Raw genomic sequence first — 14,224 nt, 5'->3', positions numbered from 1 at the left:
AAGATTAACATTAAACAAAGACGATTGGGGGGAGAGAAAGGGAGAGAGAAGGGAAAACATATGGAAATGGTAGGAGACCCTCAATGTTACACAAAATACATAGAAGAGGTTGTGAGGGGAAAGTGGGGGAAACAAGGGAGAGAAATGAATTACAGTAGAGGGGGTAGAGAGGGAAGATGGGAGGGGTGGGGGTGGGGGGATAGTAGGGGATAGGAAAGGTAGCAGAATACAACAGTCACTAATATGCCATTATGTAAAAAGGTGAGTGTGTAACCGATGTGATTCTGCAATATGTATTTGGGGTAAAAATGGGAGTTCATAACCCAATTGAGTCAAATGTATGAAAGATTATATATCATGAACTTTGTAATGTTTTGAACAACTAATAAAAATTAAAAAATGATGAAAATATACTATATTAAAATTAAGAGCTTCTTTTCATTTATAAACAACCTCTATGAGAATAACTCCAAGTGAAAGAAGATACAAAGCATGTGTCTATAAAATGATTCATTCAAAATATTCAAAATGAAGAGCAATCAAACTAAAATATTTAAAAGACAGATTAATAACAATAGTAACAAAGAGAAAAATGAATCAAAAACATGGCAAGATTAAACAGATAGTCCATAAACCAGTATATTTAAATGTCTAATAAATATATGAAAAGGGGTCAGTATTCATTATTCATTAAGGAAATATGAATTAAAATCTATGTAATACTACTACATACCTACCAGAAAGGCTGAAATGCAGGATTTGAACCAACCAGAATTCTCATATATTGATTATAAATTGGAACTACCTTTTTCAAAAATTGTTGGTTGTGTGGTACCCAATCCCAACAGATGCACCTCATCTGACCCAGTATTCCAACATAGGTATATCCTAAATAAAAATGCATAGATATTTGCCAGAATGTTTATGGCAGTACTATTTGTACTATTTGTAATACTCCATAATACTGTAAACTGTAATACTGTAAACCACCAAACGTCTATCGCTGGATATTGGATCAGTAATTTTACCATATTCATAATGGAAGACTACACAGCCCTGAGAATGATATACAACTCTAAGAAACAAAATGAGTGAATCTTTCAAACATTATATTGAGCAAAAGAAGCTAAGCACAAAATAGAAAATGCTGTAAAATTATATTTACATAAAATACAAAAATATTTAAAATTCTAATCTTTGTTAAAATATAGGAGTTATTTGGTGAGGTAGTGATGAGAAGGGAGAGAGTGTGAGAATGAATTCTGCTTCTTGATATGAGTATTGCCTTGCTTACATTTGTTCACTTGTAAAATTCATCAATTTGTATTGTTGATACATATTATTGAGTGGGGAGCTCAAACTCAGGAAACAGATTTGAGATCCCTGCAAGTGGAAGAAGATGCAAGATGCAGTTAGGATAGTAGACGCTTTGTTCAGAGGTGGCAACAGCCTTCAGCTTCAGATTTAGCCCTCATCCAGTTACATTTTGCTCCAGTTGTTTCCTTCAGCCCCAGCCTTTTCCATAGGCTTTTTTATACATAGGCCAAACAAAGAAGGCACACTGCCAACAGGTTAAAAAAGTGGGCACATATTGACAACCTAATGATCATGACCTCCAGTACATACATGGAATCAGAGTGTTTCTGACCCTGACTACACACTAACCATAGCATTGCCAACTTATGGCATTGGCTACTACTGCCCATAACACCCAATCATGGCCTTGGTCACATACTGAAAACATAACGTAGCCTGTTGGAAGCCTTAGCAAGGGAGCCCAATTATAGCCATTTTGGCCCCCCTCACACAAGTACTGTCTGTAGTTACACCTAAATAAAAAAAATTAATAAAATGAAAACTTTTTTATTAGTCTTAAGCTGTGATAGTTTGCTTTAACCCATCCAAATGTATCTATTACAAGGTGCTCTTGTCTCAGGGAAAAGTGTGTAACTGACCATGGGCACAACTTAGAAAGGGAAATTGTTAGGTTTTGAGATTTTCTTTTCCTATTATTTATTCTTACCCTTCTTTTTTCATTCCTCCAGACAGACTTCCTTCGTACTAATTATGGTTACATTCCAGTTAAGATTACTTGTAGGTCTTTCACACAAGTTCTTGTGACTGACTCTCTCCAAAGGTGAATTCTACATTTCATATTGTTGAGATGGTAATTTTTTATGCTATAAGTAATATTTTTAATTTAATAGAGCTACTGTAGTTAGAACACATACAATAAAAACACTTCTTTGCAATTTTCGATCACTGTGAGGTTCAATGGCATTATCCCACTTGAATGGTTAACAAGGTAATATGTTAGTTAACTTCCTTAATAGCTCAAATAAATATAAATACATCAGATCAATAAATGTAATTAACACATAATATAACAAACTTTAAGAAACTATTACAAATTAACTCCCATGTACTCTTGACATAGTATTTTTGTTCTACTGGCTTATGCTAAAGCAACTTTCTTTAAAAATAGAGAAGGTAATTTTTATTTAGCTCCATTATTTGAGACTAATCTTTTGCCATTTGTGGGCCTCTGTTTTTCTCATTTGTAAAAGCCTTGATTTGATATTGAACAAAAGTATGATTTATTGAGTTTTTGGTTGACTCTCTTATATGTTTTTTTGGTTTTTGTTTTACTTATTTCCTTAGAATTTATACAGCTGAGGGACTTTGATAGAAAAACATAGCCATTTGATAAATAAAGTTTCTTGTAAAATACTCATTTTATCTTTCATAACAGGTAACCAGAAATGGAGAGAAAAGTAAGCAAAATCTGTCTTGCCTCTGAAGCCAATATAATTCATTTTCTACAAGTGTCTTGGGAGAAAACACTAGGATCTGGTTTTGTTATTACACTTACTGATGGTCAGTCAGCATGGACTGGGACAGGTAATATTAAAAGCAAATTTTTAAAATGTAAAATTTAAATAATGTGTTATTATTCCATCCTCTCTTCAAATTGTAGTTTCTTCAATAGATATGGGTAAAACTGATTACTTTTACTTGTAGTGACCAGTTTATACGCAGATTTGTAACATTTAATGCCATTTTCTATAATTGTTATTAAATAAATTAGCATATACCCAACTACTTCTGATTATCATTTGAATCTTAGTACTTAGACTTTGTTAAAATTTTGAAATGATCTCTTAATACAAGATGTGAATAGTACTTTTGACATGTATCTCCTCTTGGGACTCCAGGGAAATATTGAGAGGCAGAGGAAGCAGGTTGGCCAGATCAAGAGTTTGTGTTGGATTGTGGCCATGGAGTTTTCTTTCTACTTCATCCACTTATATAGTTTGAATTATTTTCCAATGAACATGTACTATATTTGGAACAAAACAGAACCATAGCCTAAAACTTTATAATGCAGGGGTGAAAACTATATGTAGAATTTTGAGTATTTTATAAAATATACTTTTAATTTTTAAAATCTTTTAAAAATGTTTATAACCTTCAAATTGTATTTGGAACATGGCAGGTATAAAGTCAAAATATTTATAATTGTTTTACTAAATTACCAAAGTTTAAATAATCTTCTAAAGTATTTTATTAAAACATTTTTTAAAACTTTCTATGATTATGAAGTCATTTCTAAGTTATGTTGTGATATTTTACTTAAAATATTTTTGTTATTTTACATACTATTTCTATCTTCTAAATTTTGAAATATTTCTCTAAAATTTATTTTATATTTTATGCCTTTCCTTATTCATTTCTGTTTAAATTTTAGGGACAAACTAAGCATGTAATATTGATAATTACTTTATCATTTTTACAGTTAAATACATTGTAAAATTCTGTTTCTTTCTTGAATGTTACAAATTCTGTTTTATTTAGTCAAACTGAATTTACATTCACCGTTTTTTCATTCATCTTTTATGATAATAAGAAATCTTAATATAAGGATTACCGTAAAATAAAGAAATTTCAAGGATAATATTTGAAATACTCATTATGGTATCTATTTAAGCTATACATTTCTGTATAAGAGAAATCAGTAGTTGGTTGTTACAGTGTAGATGTGGAATAAGATACAACAGGTTAACTATGTATGCTAGTGAAAGTGTGTGACAGTTCTTGTTTTTGGATGAAGAGGTAAAACATTGCTAAAAAACATGGCAATGGGTTAATGCTGATCTATTTTGATTGAAAGAATAAAAGAATATCTTAAATATAGAAAACTAGCTAGAAAAAATAAGCTGTTTACTTCAGAGTTGGCTTTTTTATTATTTTATTTATATATAATAGCAGAATGCATTACAATTCATATTACACATATAGAGCACACATTTTTCACATCTCTGGTTGTATACAAAGTATATTCACAACAATTCATGTCTTCATACAAGTACTTTGGATAATGATTTCCATCACATTCCACCATCATTGCTAACCCCATGCTCTTTCCCTTCCTCTCTCACCCCTCTGCCCTATCTAGAGTTAGTCTGTTCCAAATGTTTTCCCTGATATGTGGATGCTGATCCATAATGGGGGTCGGAGGAGCATGCGAGTAATGGAGGAACTTTAGGTATGGCAAAGGAAGGGAGAGGAAGAGTGGGGGGACATGGAGGTAGGAAAGATGGTGCAATGAGATGGGCATCATTACCCTAAGTACATGTATGAAAAAAAGAATGGTGTGACTCTACTTTTAGTATAACCAGAAACATGAAAAATTGTACTCTGTGTGTGTACTATGAATTGAAATGCATTGTGCTGTCATGTATAACAAATAAGAATAAATAAATAAATTTAAAAAATGAAGTTAACTTACAAGATTGATGTCTAACTGGTGAAACCTCTAAGGACTCCAAGAAACCATCAACCTTCATTTAAGACCACTTTTGTGTGGAGTGTTTGCCACTCTGGCTAGGGAAATCCATGGTTGAACATCATAAGGCAGGAAGGGGAAACAAAAAGCAGAACAAAAGGGTAGTAGATAAGAGAAACAGGATTAATGTTCCAGAAAACAAACATAAAGACCAATTTGAAAAAGATGTGAATTATGTTTAAAACATTCAAATATTTTAAAGGTGTATTAGTTTGTTTTGTGTTACTGTCAGGAAATATCCGAGGCAGGCTATACTTGAAGAAAAGAGGATTATTTAGTTCATAATTTTAGAGGCAATCCCATTGGTTTAGTCTCTAGTCCTGGCTTACTGGTGGGCAGCATCAAAACAGAGCCTATGCAGGAGAAAGAGATTACATCATTTTAAAAAAAATATTTTTAGTTGTCGAAGCACCTTCATTTATTTATTTATATGTGGTATGGAGAATTGAACCTAGTACCTCAGACATGGTAGGCAAGCACTCTACCACTGAGCTATAATCCCAGCCCCTAAGAGATTAATTACATCTTGAAACTGAAAGCCAGAGAGTAATTCAGCCTCATTCTTACAACTATTCACTCTCGCAAGAACTGACTCAGGATGCCATTAGAATTATTTTAATTCCTTCCGAGGGCAGCACTCTGAATGACCTAAGGACCTATGATCCACCTCTTAAAATTTCAACAACCTCTCTCATATAGCCACACTGAGGACCAATTTCTCAGTTCATGAATCCTTGGGGAACCCATGGACCCTTTGGACCACATCCAAACTGTATCAGAAAGGTAGAGTAAGAACAGTATATTATGAAAAAGAAATAAATACTATACATAGACAAAGAGGATATATAGGGATAAATCAAGAAAATGTATAGATAGATAAGGATATTGGAAATCAGATCTATTGTATACTGTGTTGCATAGGTGAGGTACTCAATGAATTTGAGTTCCTTTCCCAATTCTTATCACTTCCCTTCATCCATGTTTTCTTTTGTTAGCACACAAGATGAAAAGAATGAACTTCACTTTTACTTAATTTGACTGTGCCTATGTGAGTGATAAATAGACTATAGACCATTGAATCTTTGAGTCAAAGAAGAAAGATATTGGAAAATACTAAGCATATTAATCATAACAGGAAATGATTTTATCTGGCTATGATTGAAGAGCAGGTACACAAAATGGTAGTTTCCATGGTAATTTAAATGATATATTTTATCTAAGGACTGAGAAATTATTCCAGCCATCTCAAGATTTTCAGATGAAATTTGAGACTAAACCAATGCAGTTTTCAAAAATCACTAGTTTCATTAAAAGGTGTAATTTGACTTAGAAACATGTGATATGGGGATTAATTTTACTTTTTTGTTAAACTTCAGATATATGTGATAAAATGGTAATAACAGATAAGCAAATATTTTTCATGTTTAGAAATATTCCTTTTAAACTCATTAATGTTTTCCATAGTTTCTGAATTAGCAATTTCCCAAGAAGCTGATGACATGGCAATGGAAAGAGAAAAATATGTGGATGAACTAAGAAAAGCATTGGTGTCAGGACCAGGACCAATGAATACATACAAGTTTGATTTTTCTAAAGAATCTTGTCATTTCTACTTTGAGAAAAACCTGAAAGATGTTTCAGTAAGTACAACTTTCCATAACTTTATAATTGGTAAGATGTCATAGCTCTTATTGAGGAATTATGCTTAAGGTTCAAGAAACTCACGTATTATTCCAGAACACCTCAGAAGTAATAGATTTGAAAATACTTGGTTTCCAAATTGGAAGAATGCTTTAAAGTTAAAGTCATTGAACTGTATTAATGAATTATGAAAAGTTATTATTGTAAAATGTATTAGTTATTGCTTTGAAAATGTTAAGTATTATAATTATATTAAGCAATTATAAAACTAAAAAGATAGAAATAACTGAAGCCAGTCACTCCATATTATTTCATATCTATTAAAACATATTTCATAATAATAATTTTGTTTTTTTCCAATATTTTCAGCTGATTACTATCTTTAATCACTATGGTTAAAGAGGTTTTTAAATTTTTTAAACTAAATTTGTCTCAAATTTTTAATAACTAAAGTTAATGTAGTAGAGGTTTCCTTATCTTTTTTTATACTATAGATCTCATATGATTGATAAATAATTTAAAAATTGTCAAAAAAAACAACTCAATCTCTAATTAGTTTAGGTAAAATATAAAGATAGTATGTGAAGAACATTTAATAAATAAATCACCACATTGATCTGAATTGGTATAGGAACTGAGGAGGATGAAGAGCAGATGTTCTTGTCTGCAAAGTATGCAAACTTTGGAATATTTAAGCTGAATGTTATTTCTATTTTTGAATTTCTAAGTCTGATAATAGTAAAACTGTTGCTTTTGTATTAACAGTTGAACTATCTTGTGTTGAACTATCTTGCAACCCTAAAATGGAAGCAACTCGTCATTATTTATCATCTTCTTAATACATTAGTGAATATAATTTCTGAAAATTTTATTATAGATTTTGTATCTATGTTCATTAATAAGGATATTTATCTGCACTTTTCTTTCCTTGACATTGCCTTATTTGGTTTTGGTATCAGGATGATATTAATTTCAATGGGTTTTGGAAGTGTCCTCACCTACCTTTCTATTTCATGGAGCAAATTGAAGAACATTGTCATTAGTTCTGCTTTAAAGGTTTGGTAGAACCAGTTGTGAATCCATCTGGTCTTGAACTTTTCTTTTTAGGAAGACTTTTTGCTTTAGTCTCATTGCTGCTTGTTGCTCTGTTTAAGTTTCCTATATAATGTGGTTCAATTTAGGTAGGTTTTTTCTATCTAGAAATTTTTCCATTTTTTCCTAATATTTCCAGTTTGCCAATATGTTTTTTTTAATAGCACCTAATTATCCTTTTTTTCAGTGATATTTGTGATGATATTTCCTTTTTTTATCTCTTACTTTATTAATTTGACTCTTTTGGTTAATTTAGCAAAAGTTTTTTGTTTTTTTTTTTAATCAAGGTTGTTTATTCTTTAAGAACCAACTCTTACATTGATCCTTTGTATTGTTTTTTTAATTTTTTCAATAACTTCAGCCCTAATCTTAATTGTTTTCCTCCTTCTAAGGGTTTGGAATTATTTTTTCTAATTTATAAAGGATCTTGAGACACATGATTAGTTTATTTGGGATCTTTTCAATTTTTATTTTATGTAGGTACTCATAGCTATAATCTTTCCTCTTAGAATTACCTTTATAATATTCAGAGATTTTTTTTGGCATGTTGTATTTCTATCCTTGTTAGATTCTAAAAATTTTTAAATTTCTTCTATGGCCCATTCATCATCAAAAGTATATTGCTTAAACTCCATATATTATGTAGTTTCTATTGTTTTTTTCCTGTTGGTTTTAATTTTATTTCATTATTATCTTGATAAGATGCAAGAAATTATATAGACCCTTTTGTATTTGCTAAATCTTGCTTTGTGATTTATCCTATGGCTTATGTTGGAAAAAGTTTCAAGGCAGCTGAGAAGAAAGTGTATTCAGATGTCATCAGATGAAATATTGTATATATGTGTTAAGTACATCTGGTTTATAGTATTTTTCAGCTGTACAGTTCTTTACTGATTTTGTCTGGATTACCCATCTATTGGTTAGAGAAGGATGCTGAAATCATATAGTATTATATTGGGATCAATGTGAGTATGTAAAGCAATACTTATTTCATATAATTAGATACATGGATGTTTTGGGCATAAATATTTGCTATTGTTATATCTTCTTGTTTGATTTTTTCATTTTAACCATTATGAAATCAGCTTTGTCTTTTCTGATTTGTTTTGGCTTAAAGTTGGCTTTGTTGAATATGAAAGTGATACTTCTGCTTGTTTTCATGCTCCATTTGCATGAAATACTACTTTTCATTTTTTTTCCACTTGTGAACATCTTTGTGAAGTATGTTTCATGCAAGCAACATATAATTGGGTCTTGTGTTGTAATCTAATTGGACAGTTTACGTCTTTTAATTGGAGAGGTGAGGCCATTTACATCCAGTGTTATAATAGAGTGTTGTTTATTATTTCCTGCTGTTTAAATTTGTTACTATTTAAATTTGTTTTTAATGTTTATTTTGAGCCTAATTCTCATCTGTTCAGCTACTGTTGAGATTCTCATCTTCTGTTGAGATTCATCCATTTTTTTAATTTCTTCTGTATGTAGTATTTCTTGAAGTATTCTCTTTAGTTCTGGCATCTTGGAAGATTTTTATTTCTGTTTCAATTCTGAAGGACAGCATTGCTGGAAAAAGCAATTTTGGTTGGCAATTAATTTTTTTGAGGACTAGGAATACTAAGTTATAATTCCTCCTGACTTAGAATCTTTTCTTAAAAATTCAAAGTAATTCTAATTGGCCTTTCTCTAAATGTCACCTTATGTTTTCATTTTGGTATCTGTAAAATTCTATCCTTGTTCTCTGTGTTAGGTATTTTAATTATAATATGTCGGGGGATTTGATCTTGTCTATTTGGGGTTGTGAATATGTCCTGTATCCAGATGTCCATCTCATTCCAAAGTTAGGGAAAATTTCTAAAATTATTTCTCTGATAAATTTATGCATGCCCTTAGCTTCTATATCAGATTCCTCTTTGTAGTGATTCGTGGATGCGGACTCTTGATGCTGTCTCACATTTCTTATATATTCTGATCATGGTTGATTATTTTCTTTATTGCTGATTGAATTTTCAAAGTTATATACCTGTTTTCACTGGCTGAAATTCTGTCTTCCACAGAATATAATTCTGTTGGTGTGATTTTCAGTTGAATTTCTCCACGATTTCCATTTGGTTCTTTATTCAGAATCTTTACTTCTTTATTGAAATACTCTTTTATATCCTGAATTTTCTACTTTAGTTGATTTCTTCCATCTACTTTAATTCATTAATTATTTTAATAATCATTTTTTGTATTTTTTATTGGCATTTCCTTCATTTTGGTGTCTCTGGCATCATTTGTTGGAGTATTGTTCACTTTTGGGGATGTCTTATTCCTTTTTTCTTATATTACCTGTTCTGTTGATTTTTTTTTCATCTACCAGGATGATTACCTCTTCTACTATTCTGCAAGAAACTTTCTAGTAATCTGCCTTTTCTTTACTAAGTTCCTGAGGGAGTATACATCTAAGTGTCAATACTTCCACTTGGCTTGAATCTATTGCTGTTTTCAGTACTCAAGCACAGCTTTGAGAGGAGATAATAATCACCAGTAACTGATCACTTCCAAATAAAGTCATATGCTAATAAAGCTTAAGAACGTACTGAAAATATTCTCCACAATTCCACTATCAAAATGGAAATTGAAAATGGTGTTCTAGAATAGATTGAGAAATTAGGTATTCAAAAAAGTGTTAAAGTATATTGGGCATGAGAAGGAAAAAAATCAAAGAAAAAGAAACATCAAATGGGGGTGATAGAGGCAGGAGCATATACTGCAAGAAGAAAAAGAGAGACAAGAGAGGAGAATATAAACATGAGTAAAGAGAAGAAAGAGTAATTCCAATTAATGCTTTAAAGTATTAAAATGAATACATAAATTTAGATTAATGAATGTGTTGTCAAGTGATAAGAGAAAAAATGTCAAATCAATTTGCAAGATAAAAATCTGTGAAATCAAAACTGAAATTAGGGTCTGGGATTATGGCTCAGTGATAGAGTGCTTGCCTAGCACATGTGAGGCACTGGGTTCTATCCTCAGCACCACATAAATACAAATAAAATAAAGCTTAAAAAACTGAAATTAGAGAGATTTATTTTATTACATGCTGAGCTATTTGAGATGGAGCCAATTCTTATTGAACCTTCCTGATTTGGATTTCGTCAGGCATTGGAAGGTTTAGTAAATGCCCACACCTCCTTGGATTTACTTCTATACTCTCTGCGTATAGAGGAAGTAATCTTCACCATTCTTCCTCTGAATCAAATCTAGGAAGCTTCTTCTGTTCATTGGTATATCTGGGTATCTAATAGCTTTGTGGTGAATTAGAAGAGACACATATAAGTGCCTTCGTTTGGCAGCATCAACAGACTGTAGGGCCCTAACCTGGGGGTCCTATGGAACACAATAATGCTAGGGCAAATTCTGTGGCTTCTGCCACCATTGGGGCTCATTGTTGGTGTGCCCACATGTGCAGCTGGCATCTTTGTGGCCAATGTCTGTGGACCCTCTGTGGTCATGGAGCCCTGGGGCTTGGCTTCTGTTGGCTGCTGTGGATCATCAGATTTCTGCTTGCTTCCGGGGCACACTGTTGGTGGGCCTGTGTGTACAGGTGGTTGGTAGTGGTAGAGTCTGTGGAGCATGTAGCCGAAGGGCAGATGGCACTGCTGGGGCACAAGGACCTATGCCCTCAGCTACTATAGATCCTGTGGCTTCTTACTAATGCCTGAGCATGTTCTCTAGTGGGTTCATGATTGTGTGTGCTCAGTGATGTCTGGCATATGTTGGGGGTACATGTGTGGGCACCTCTGTGGAGGACAGCACTGCAAGTTAGTAGTGGTAATATATCCAGCTATTGGGGATCATACTGCTGTGGCCAACAGTTAGGCACTCCCTGAGAGTGACTTGTTCTCTGTTTTACTCTAGCCTATTCCCCTTGTGAGGGGAGGAGGGCTTAACAACCTTCAGATAGCAGTAATCTCTGTACAGATTACTGGGGTACCCTGTTTCAAAGGCTTTTCCTAGTACATTTTTCCTGCTGTCTGAAGTTTGGATGTAGTTGTATAGATTTAATTCCTCCTAGGGAGAGAGGCTTAGATGTGATCTCTACAAGATGGCTGGCAGTCACAGTTTTCACTAGAGTTTGAGATAGGTTGTATACTTCTAAGTGACTTAGCAGCTCCTGTCCTTGCTTAACTTGGCCTTTCTTTCTTTTTTTTTTTTTTTTCTCCTAACTTTGTTACTGAAGTAAGCATGTCACCTTTGCCTCACCTTCTTTCTCTGTTATCCCTCCAACCTGGTCATGGTTGGGGTTGAGAAATTCCTACCTGTTTTCTCTTTCAGTAACCAGAATTTCTGAGTTCGCCTAAATCTCTTGACTGTTCAGTATTGTTCCGTAGACCATTTCATCTAGAAACTACCTCTCTAATAAGTTGTTCTCTCACTGCTTTGATTTTGAACTGCTAGAGGAGTCAAAATTTGCTATCTAGTTCTACTTTTCCATCTTCCCACCAGATTAGATGATAATTTAAATAGGAAAAGTAAAAAGATTTCAACTGGTTACCAAAATTTTGTTATCTTATATTCTTTCCTGTAGTACAATTTCAGTCAGATGATATTAAACACTATAGAACTACTAACTAATTCTCTAAATATTTTGAAGTGAATCATTATAAAATAGGGAGTAATACCATTCATCCCATTCAGTAAGCATTTGTATATAACAGTTGGCATTATTTTGTGCACCCAGTTTTTGTTTTTTATGTCGTTTGTATACACTGATAAATAGCAGATTTATATTTACTGATATACCTCTTTGAGAGTTGGAAGGCTTTGGGTATCTTTGACATAGTGAAAGGGGAGCTTGGTCCAGTGGGGACGGTTGGAGTACTTGCCAATGCAAGTAATAGCAATTCATCTGTTTTTTCTGCTTCGGTGAAGAAAAACTTCTAAGTCCTCTTTTACAGTTGACTTGTTACTTAGCATCATGAAACTAATCAACTTTATCAAAGCCAAGCCCTTAAACTACTATCATTTTGACAGGTTTCATTAAGAAATGAAAAAAGCATAAAAGACTCACAGTAATGCAGAATTGTATTGATTCTCAAAAGAAAATGTCTTAAAGCAGCATATTGCAGTATAGAAGGCTGTCCCCTTGTTTATTCATTTATTTATTTGTTTATGAGAAAAAGAAAGGCTACTCTCGGAATAGTTTGACAAGGAGTTTATTCATGGTTTGGCTTACTTCTGAGCTATTTTTGGATATTTAAATGATATAAAACTGCTTCAGTAAGTCTTGTGGATCCAGCATTCAGAAAAAAAAAATCACAATTTTATTTGGCAAACTACCATGGGAATCTTCTAGTATTTAGGCAAACTGATTTCAGTGACAGTATCTTCTAAATTCATCTGCTGATAAAAATCTGCTAACAATTGGAAACATGGATGAACACTTTTTAAGGCTGATTGTGTTTGGATGACCTAAAAATTGAAAAGGAGTTTGGAATTCTTTCCTTGATGACACAGGCATATGATTGTTGCCAAAAAGGACCTCCTAAACTTAGAAGAAAGGAAAAAGAGATTTTAGGCATTTAATGCCATCAATTCAAGAAGTTTATGTATCAAATTATGTGTTGGAGATCACTGCACAATTTGAACATTTTTAATGTACGACTAAATTAAGATTTGTTTGGAATTTACATTTATATCAAAATTTCCTTTTTTTTTTCCCTTAAAGGGAGTGACCACTAATTTTTGAATTAAAAAAGACTGATCTTTGGGAAATGCTAACTTGTGTTTTATCTGAGTGTTAAGATTTTCAATGTGAGGGAAATATTTTAAATGTATAATTTTTTGTCAGTGTTTATATACAGTAATTTTTGGCAGGAATAGGTCCGCAGTTTTCATGAGATTGCTTTTGAGTTTATAATTCCCCAACTTTCATTTATGTTTGACTTTTTTTTTTTGGTACCAAGGATTGAACCCAGTGGAGCTTAATCACTGATCCAAATCCCCAGCCCTTTTTATTTTATTTTATTTTATTTTTTTGAGACAGAGTCTCACCAACACAGACTCTGAGAGCCTCACTTAGAAACTTAGTTGAGACTGGTTCTGCACTTGTGATCCTCCTGTGTCAGCCTCCTAAGACCTGGGATTATAGGTGTGCACCAACACACTAAACTCTAATTGTCTTTTTAAAATAGATAACAAAGACATTTTAATTTAAGCTTAGTTACTATTGGAATATGTGTTGAATGACCAGCTAGACACTAATTCCCTTTATCTGAAGAGTATGAACCAGTGTAACCCTTCTTGTTTGAGTATAGTGTTTTTCTGTTGACAGTAGGTTCTAGCCAAAGTGAACTCTAGTGTGCCAGCTTTTGAAGATCCTCATTTCTTTTAATATTTATTTTTTAGTTGTAGTTGGACACCTATACCTTTTATTTATTTATTTGTTTATTTGTTTGTTTGTTTATTTATTTATTTATTTATTTTTTATTTTCATGTGGTGCTGGGGATCCAACCCAGGGCTTTGCACATGCTAGGCAAACACCCTATCACTGAGCCACAACCCCAGTCCCTCTCTTTTCTTTTCTCTTAAAAATTTTCTTTTCTCTTTAACATCTATTTTGTTGTAGGTGGACACAGTACCAGTACCTTTATTTTATTTTT

At 32.6% G+C, this 14,224-nt stretch overlaps 1 protein-coding gene across 2 annotated transcripts in view; it reads left to right on the top strand.

Moving 5' to 3' along the window:
* Positions 1-14,224, top strand: part of Xrcc4 (X-ray repair cross complementing 4) — a 230,745-nt gene that overhangs the window by 21,486 nt on the left and 195,035 nt on the right. For both annotated transcript variants that reach the window (XM_076856049.2, XM_076856050.1), the window contains exons 2-3: positions 2,753-2,901; positions 6,311-6,486. In XM_076856049.2, the coding sequence (XP_076712164.1) occupies positions 2,763-2,901; positions 6,311-6,486 (315 nt within the window). In that variant the 5' untranslated portion in view covers positions 2,753-2,762. The remainder of the gene's footprint in view (positions 1-2,752; positions 2,902-6,310; positions 6,487-14,224) is intronic.

The sequence above is a fragment of the Callospermophilus lateralis genome, chromosome 5 (genome assembly GCF_048772815.1).
Source record: "Callospermophilus lateralis isolate mCalLat2 chromosome 5, mCalLat2.hap1, whole genome shotgun sequence".
NCBI lineage: Eukaryota > Metazoa > Chordata > Mammalia > Rodentia > Sciuridae > Callospermophilus > Callospermophilus lateralis.
The sequence above is the reverse complement of the archived record's forward strand: the minus strand, read 5'-3'. Positions and strand labels throughout refer to the sequence as shown.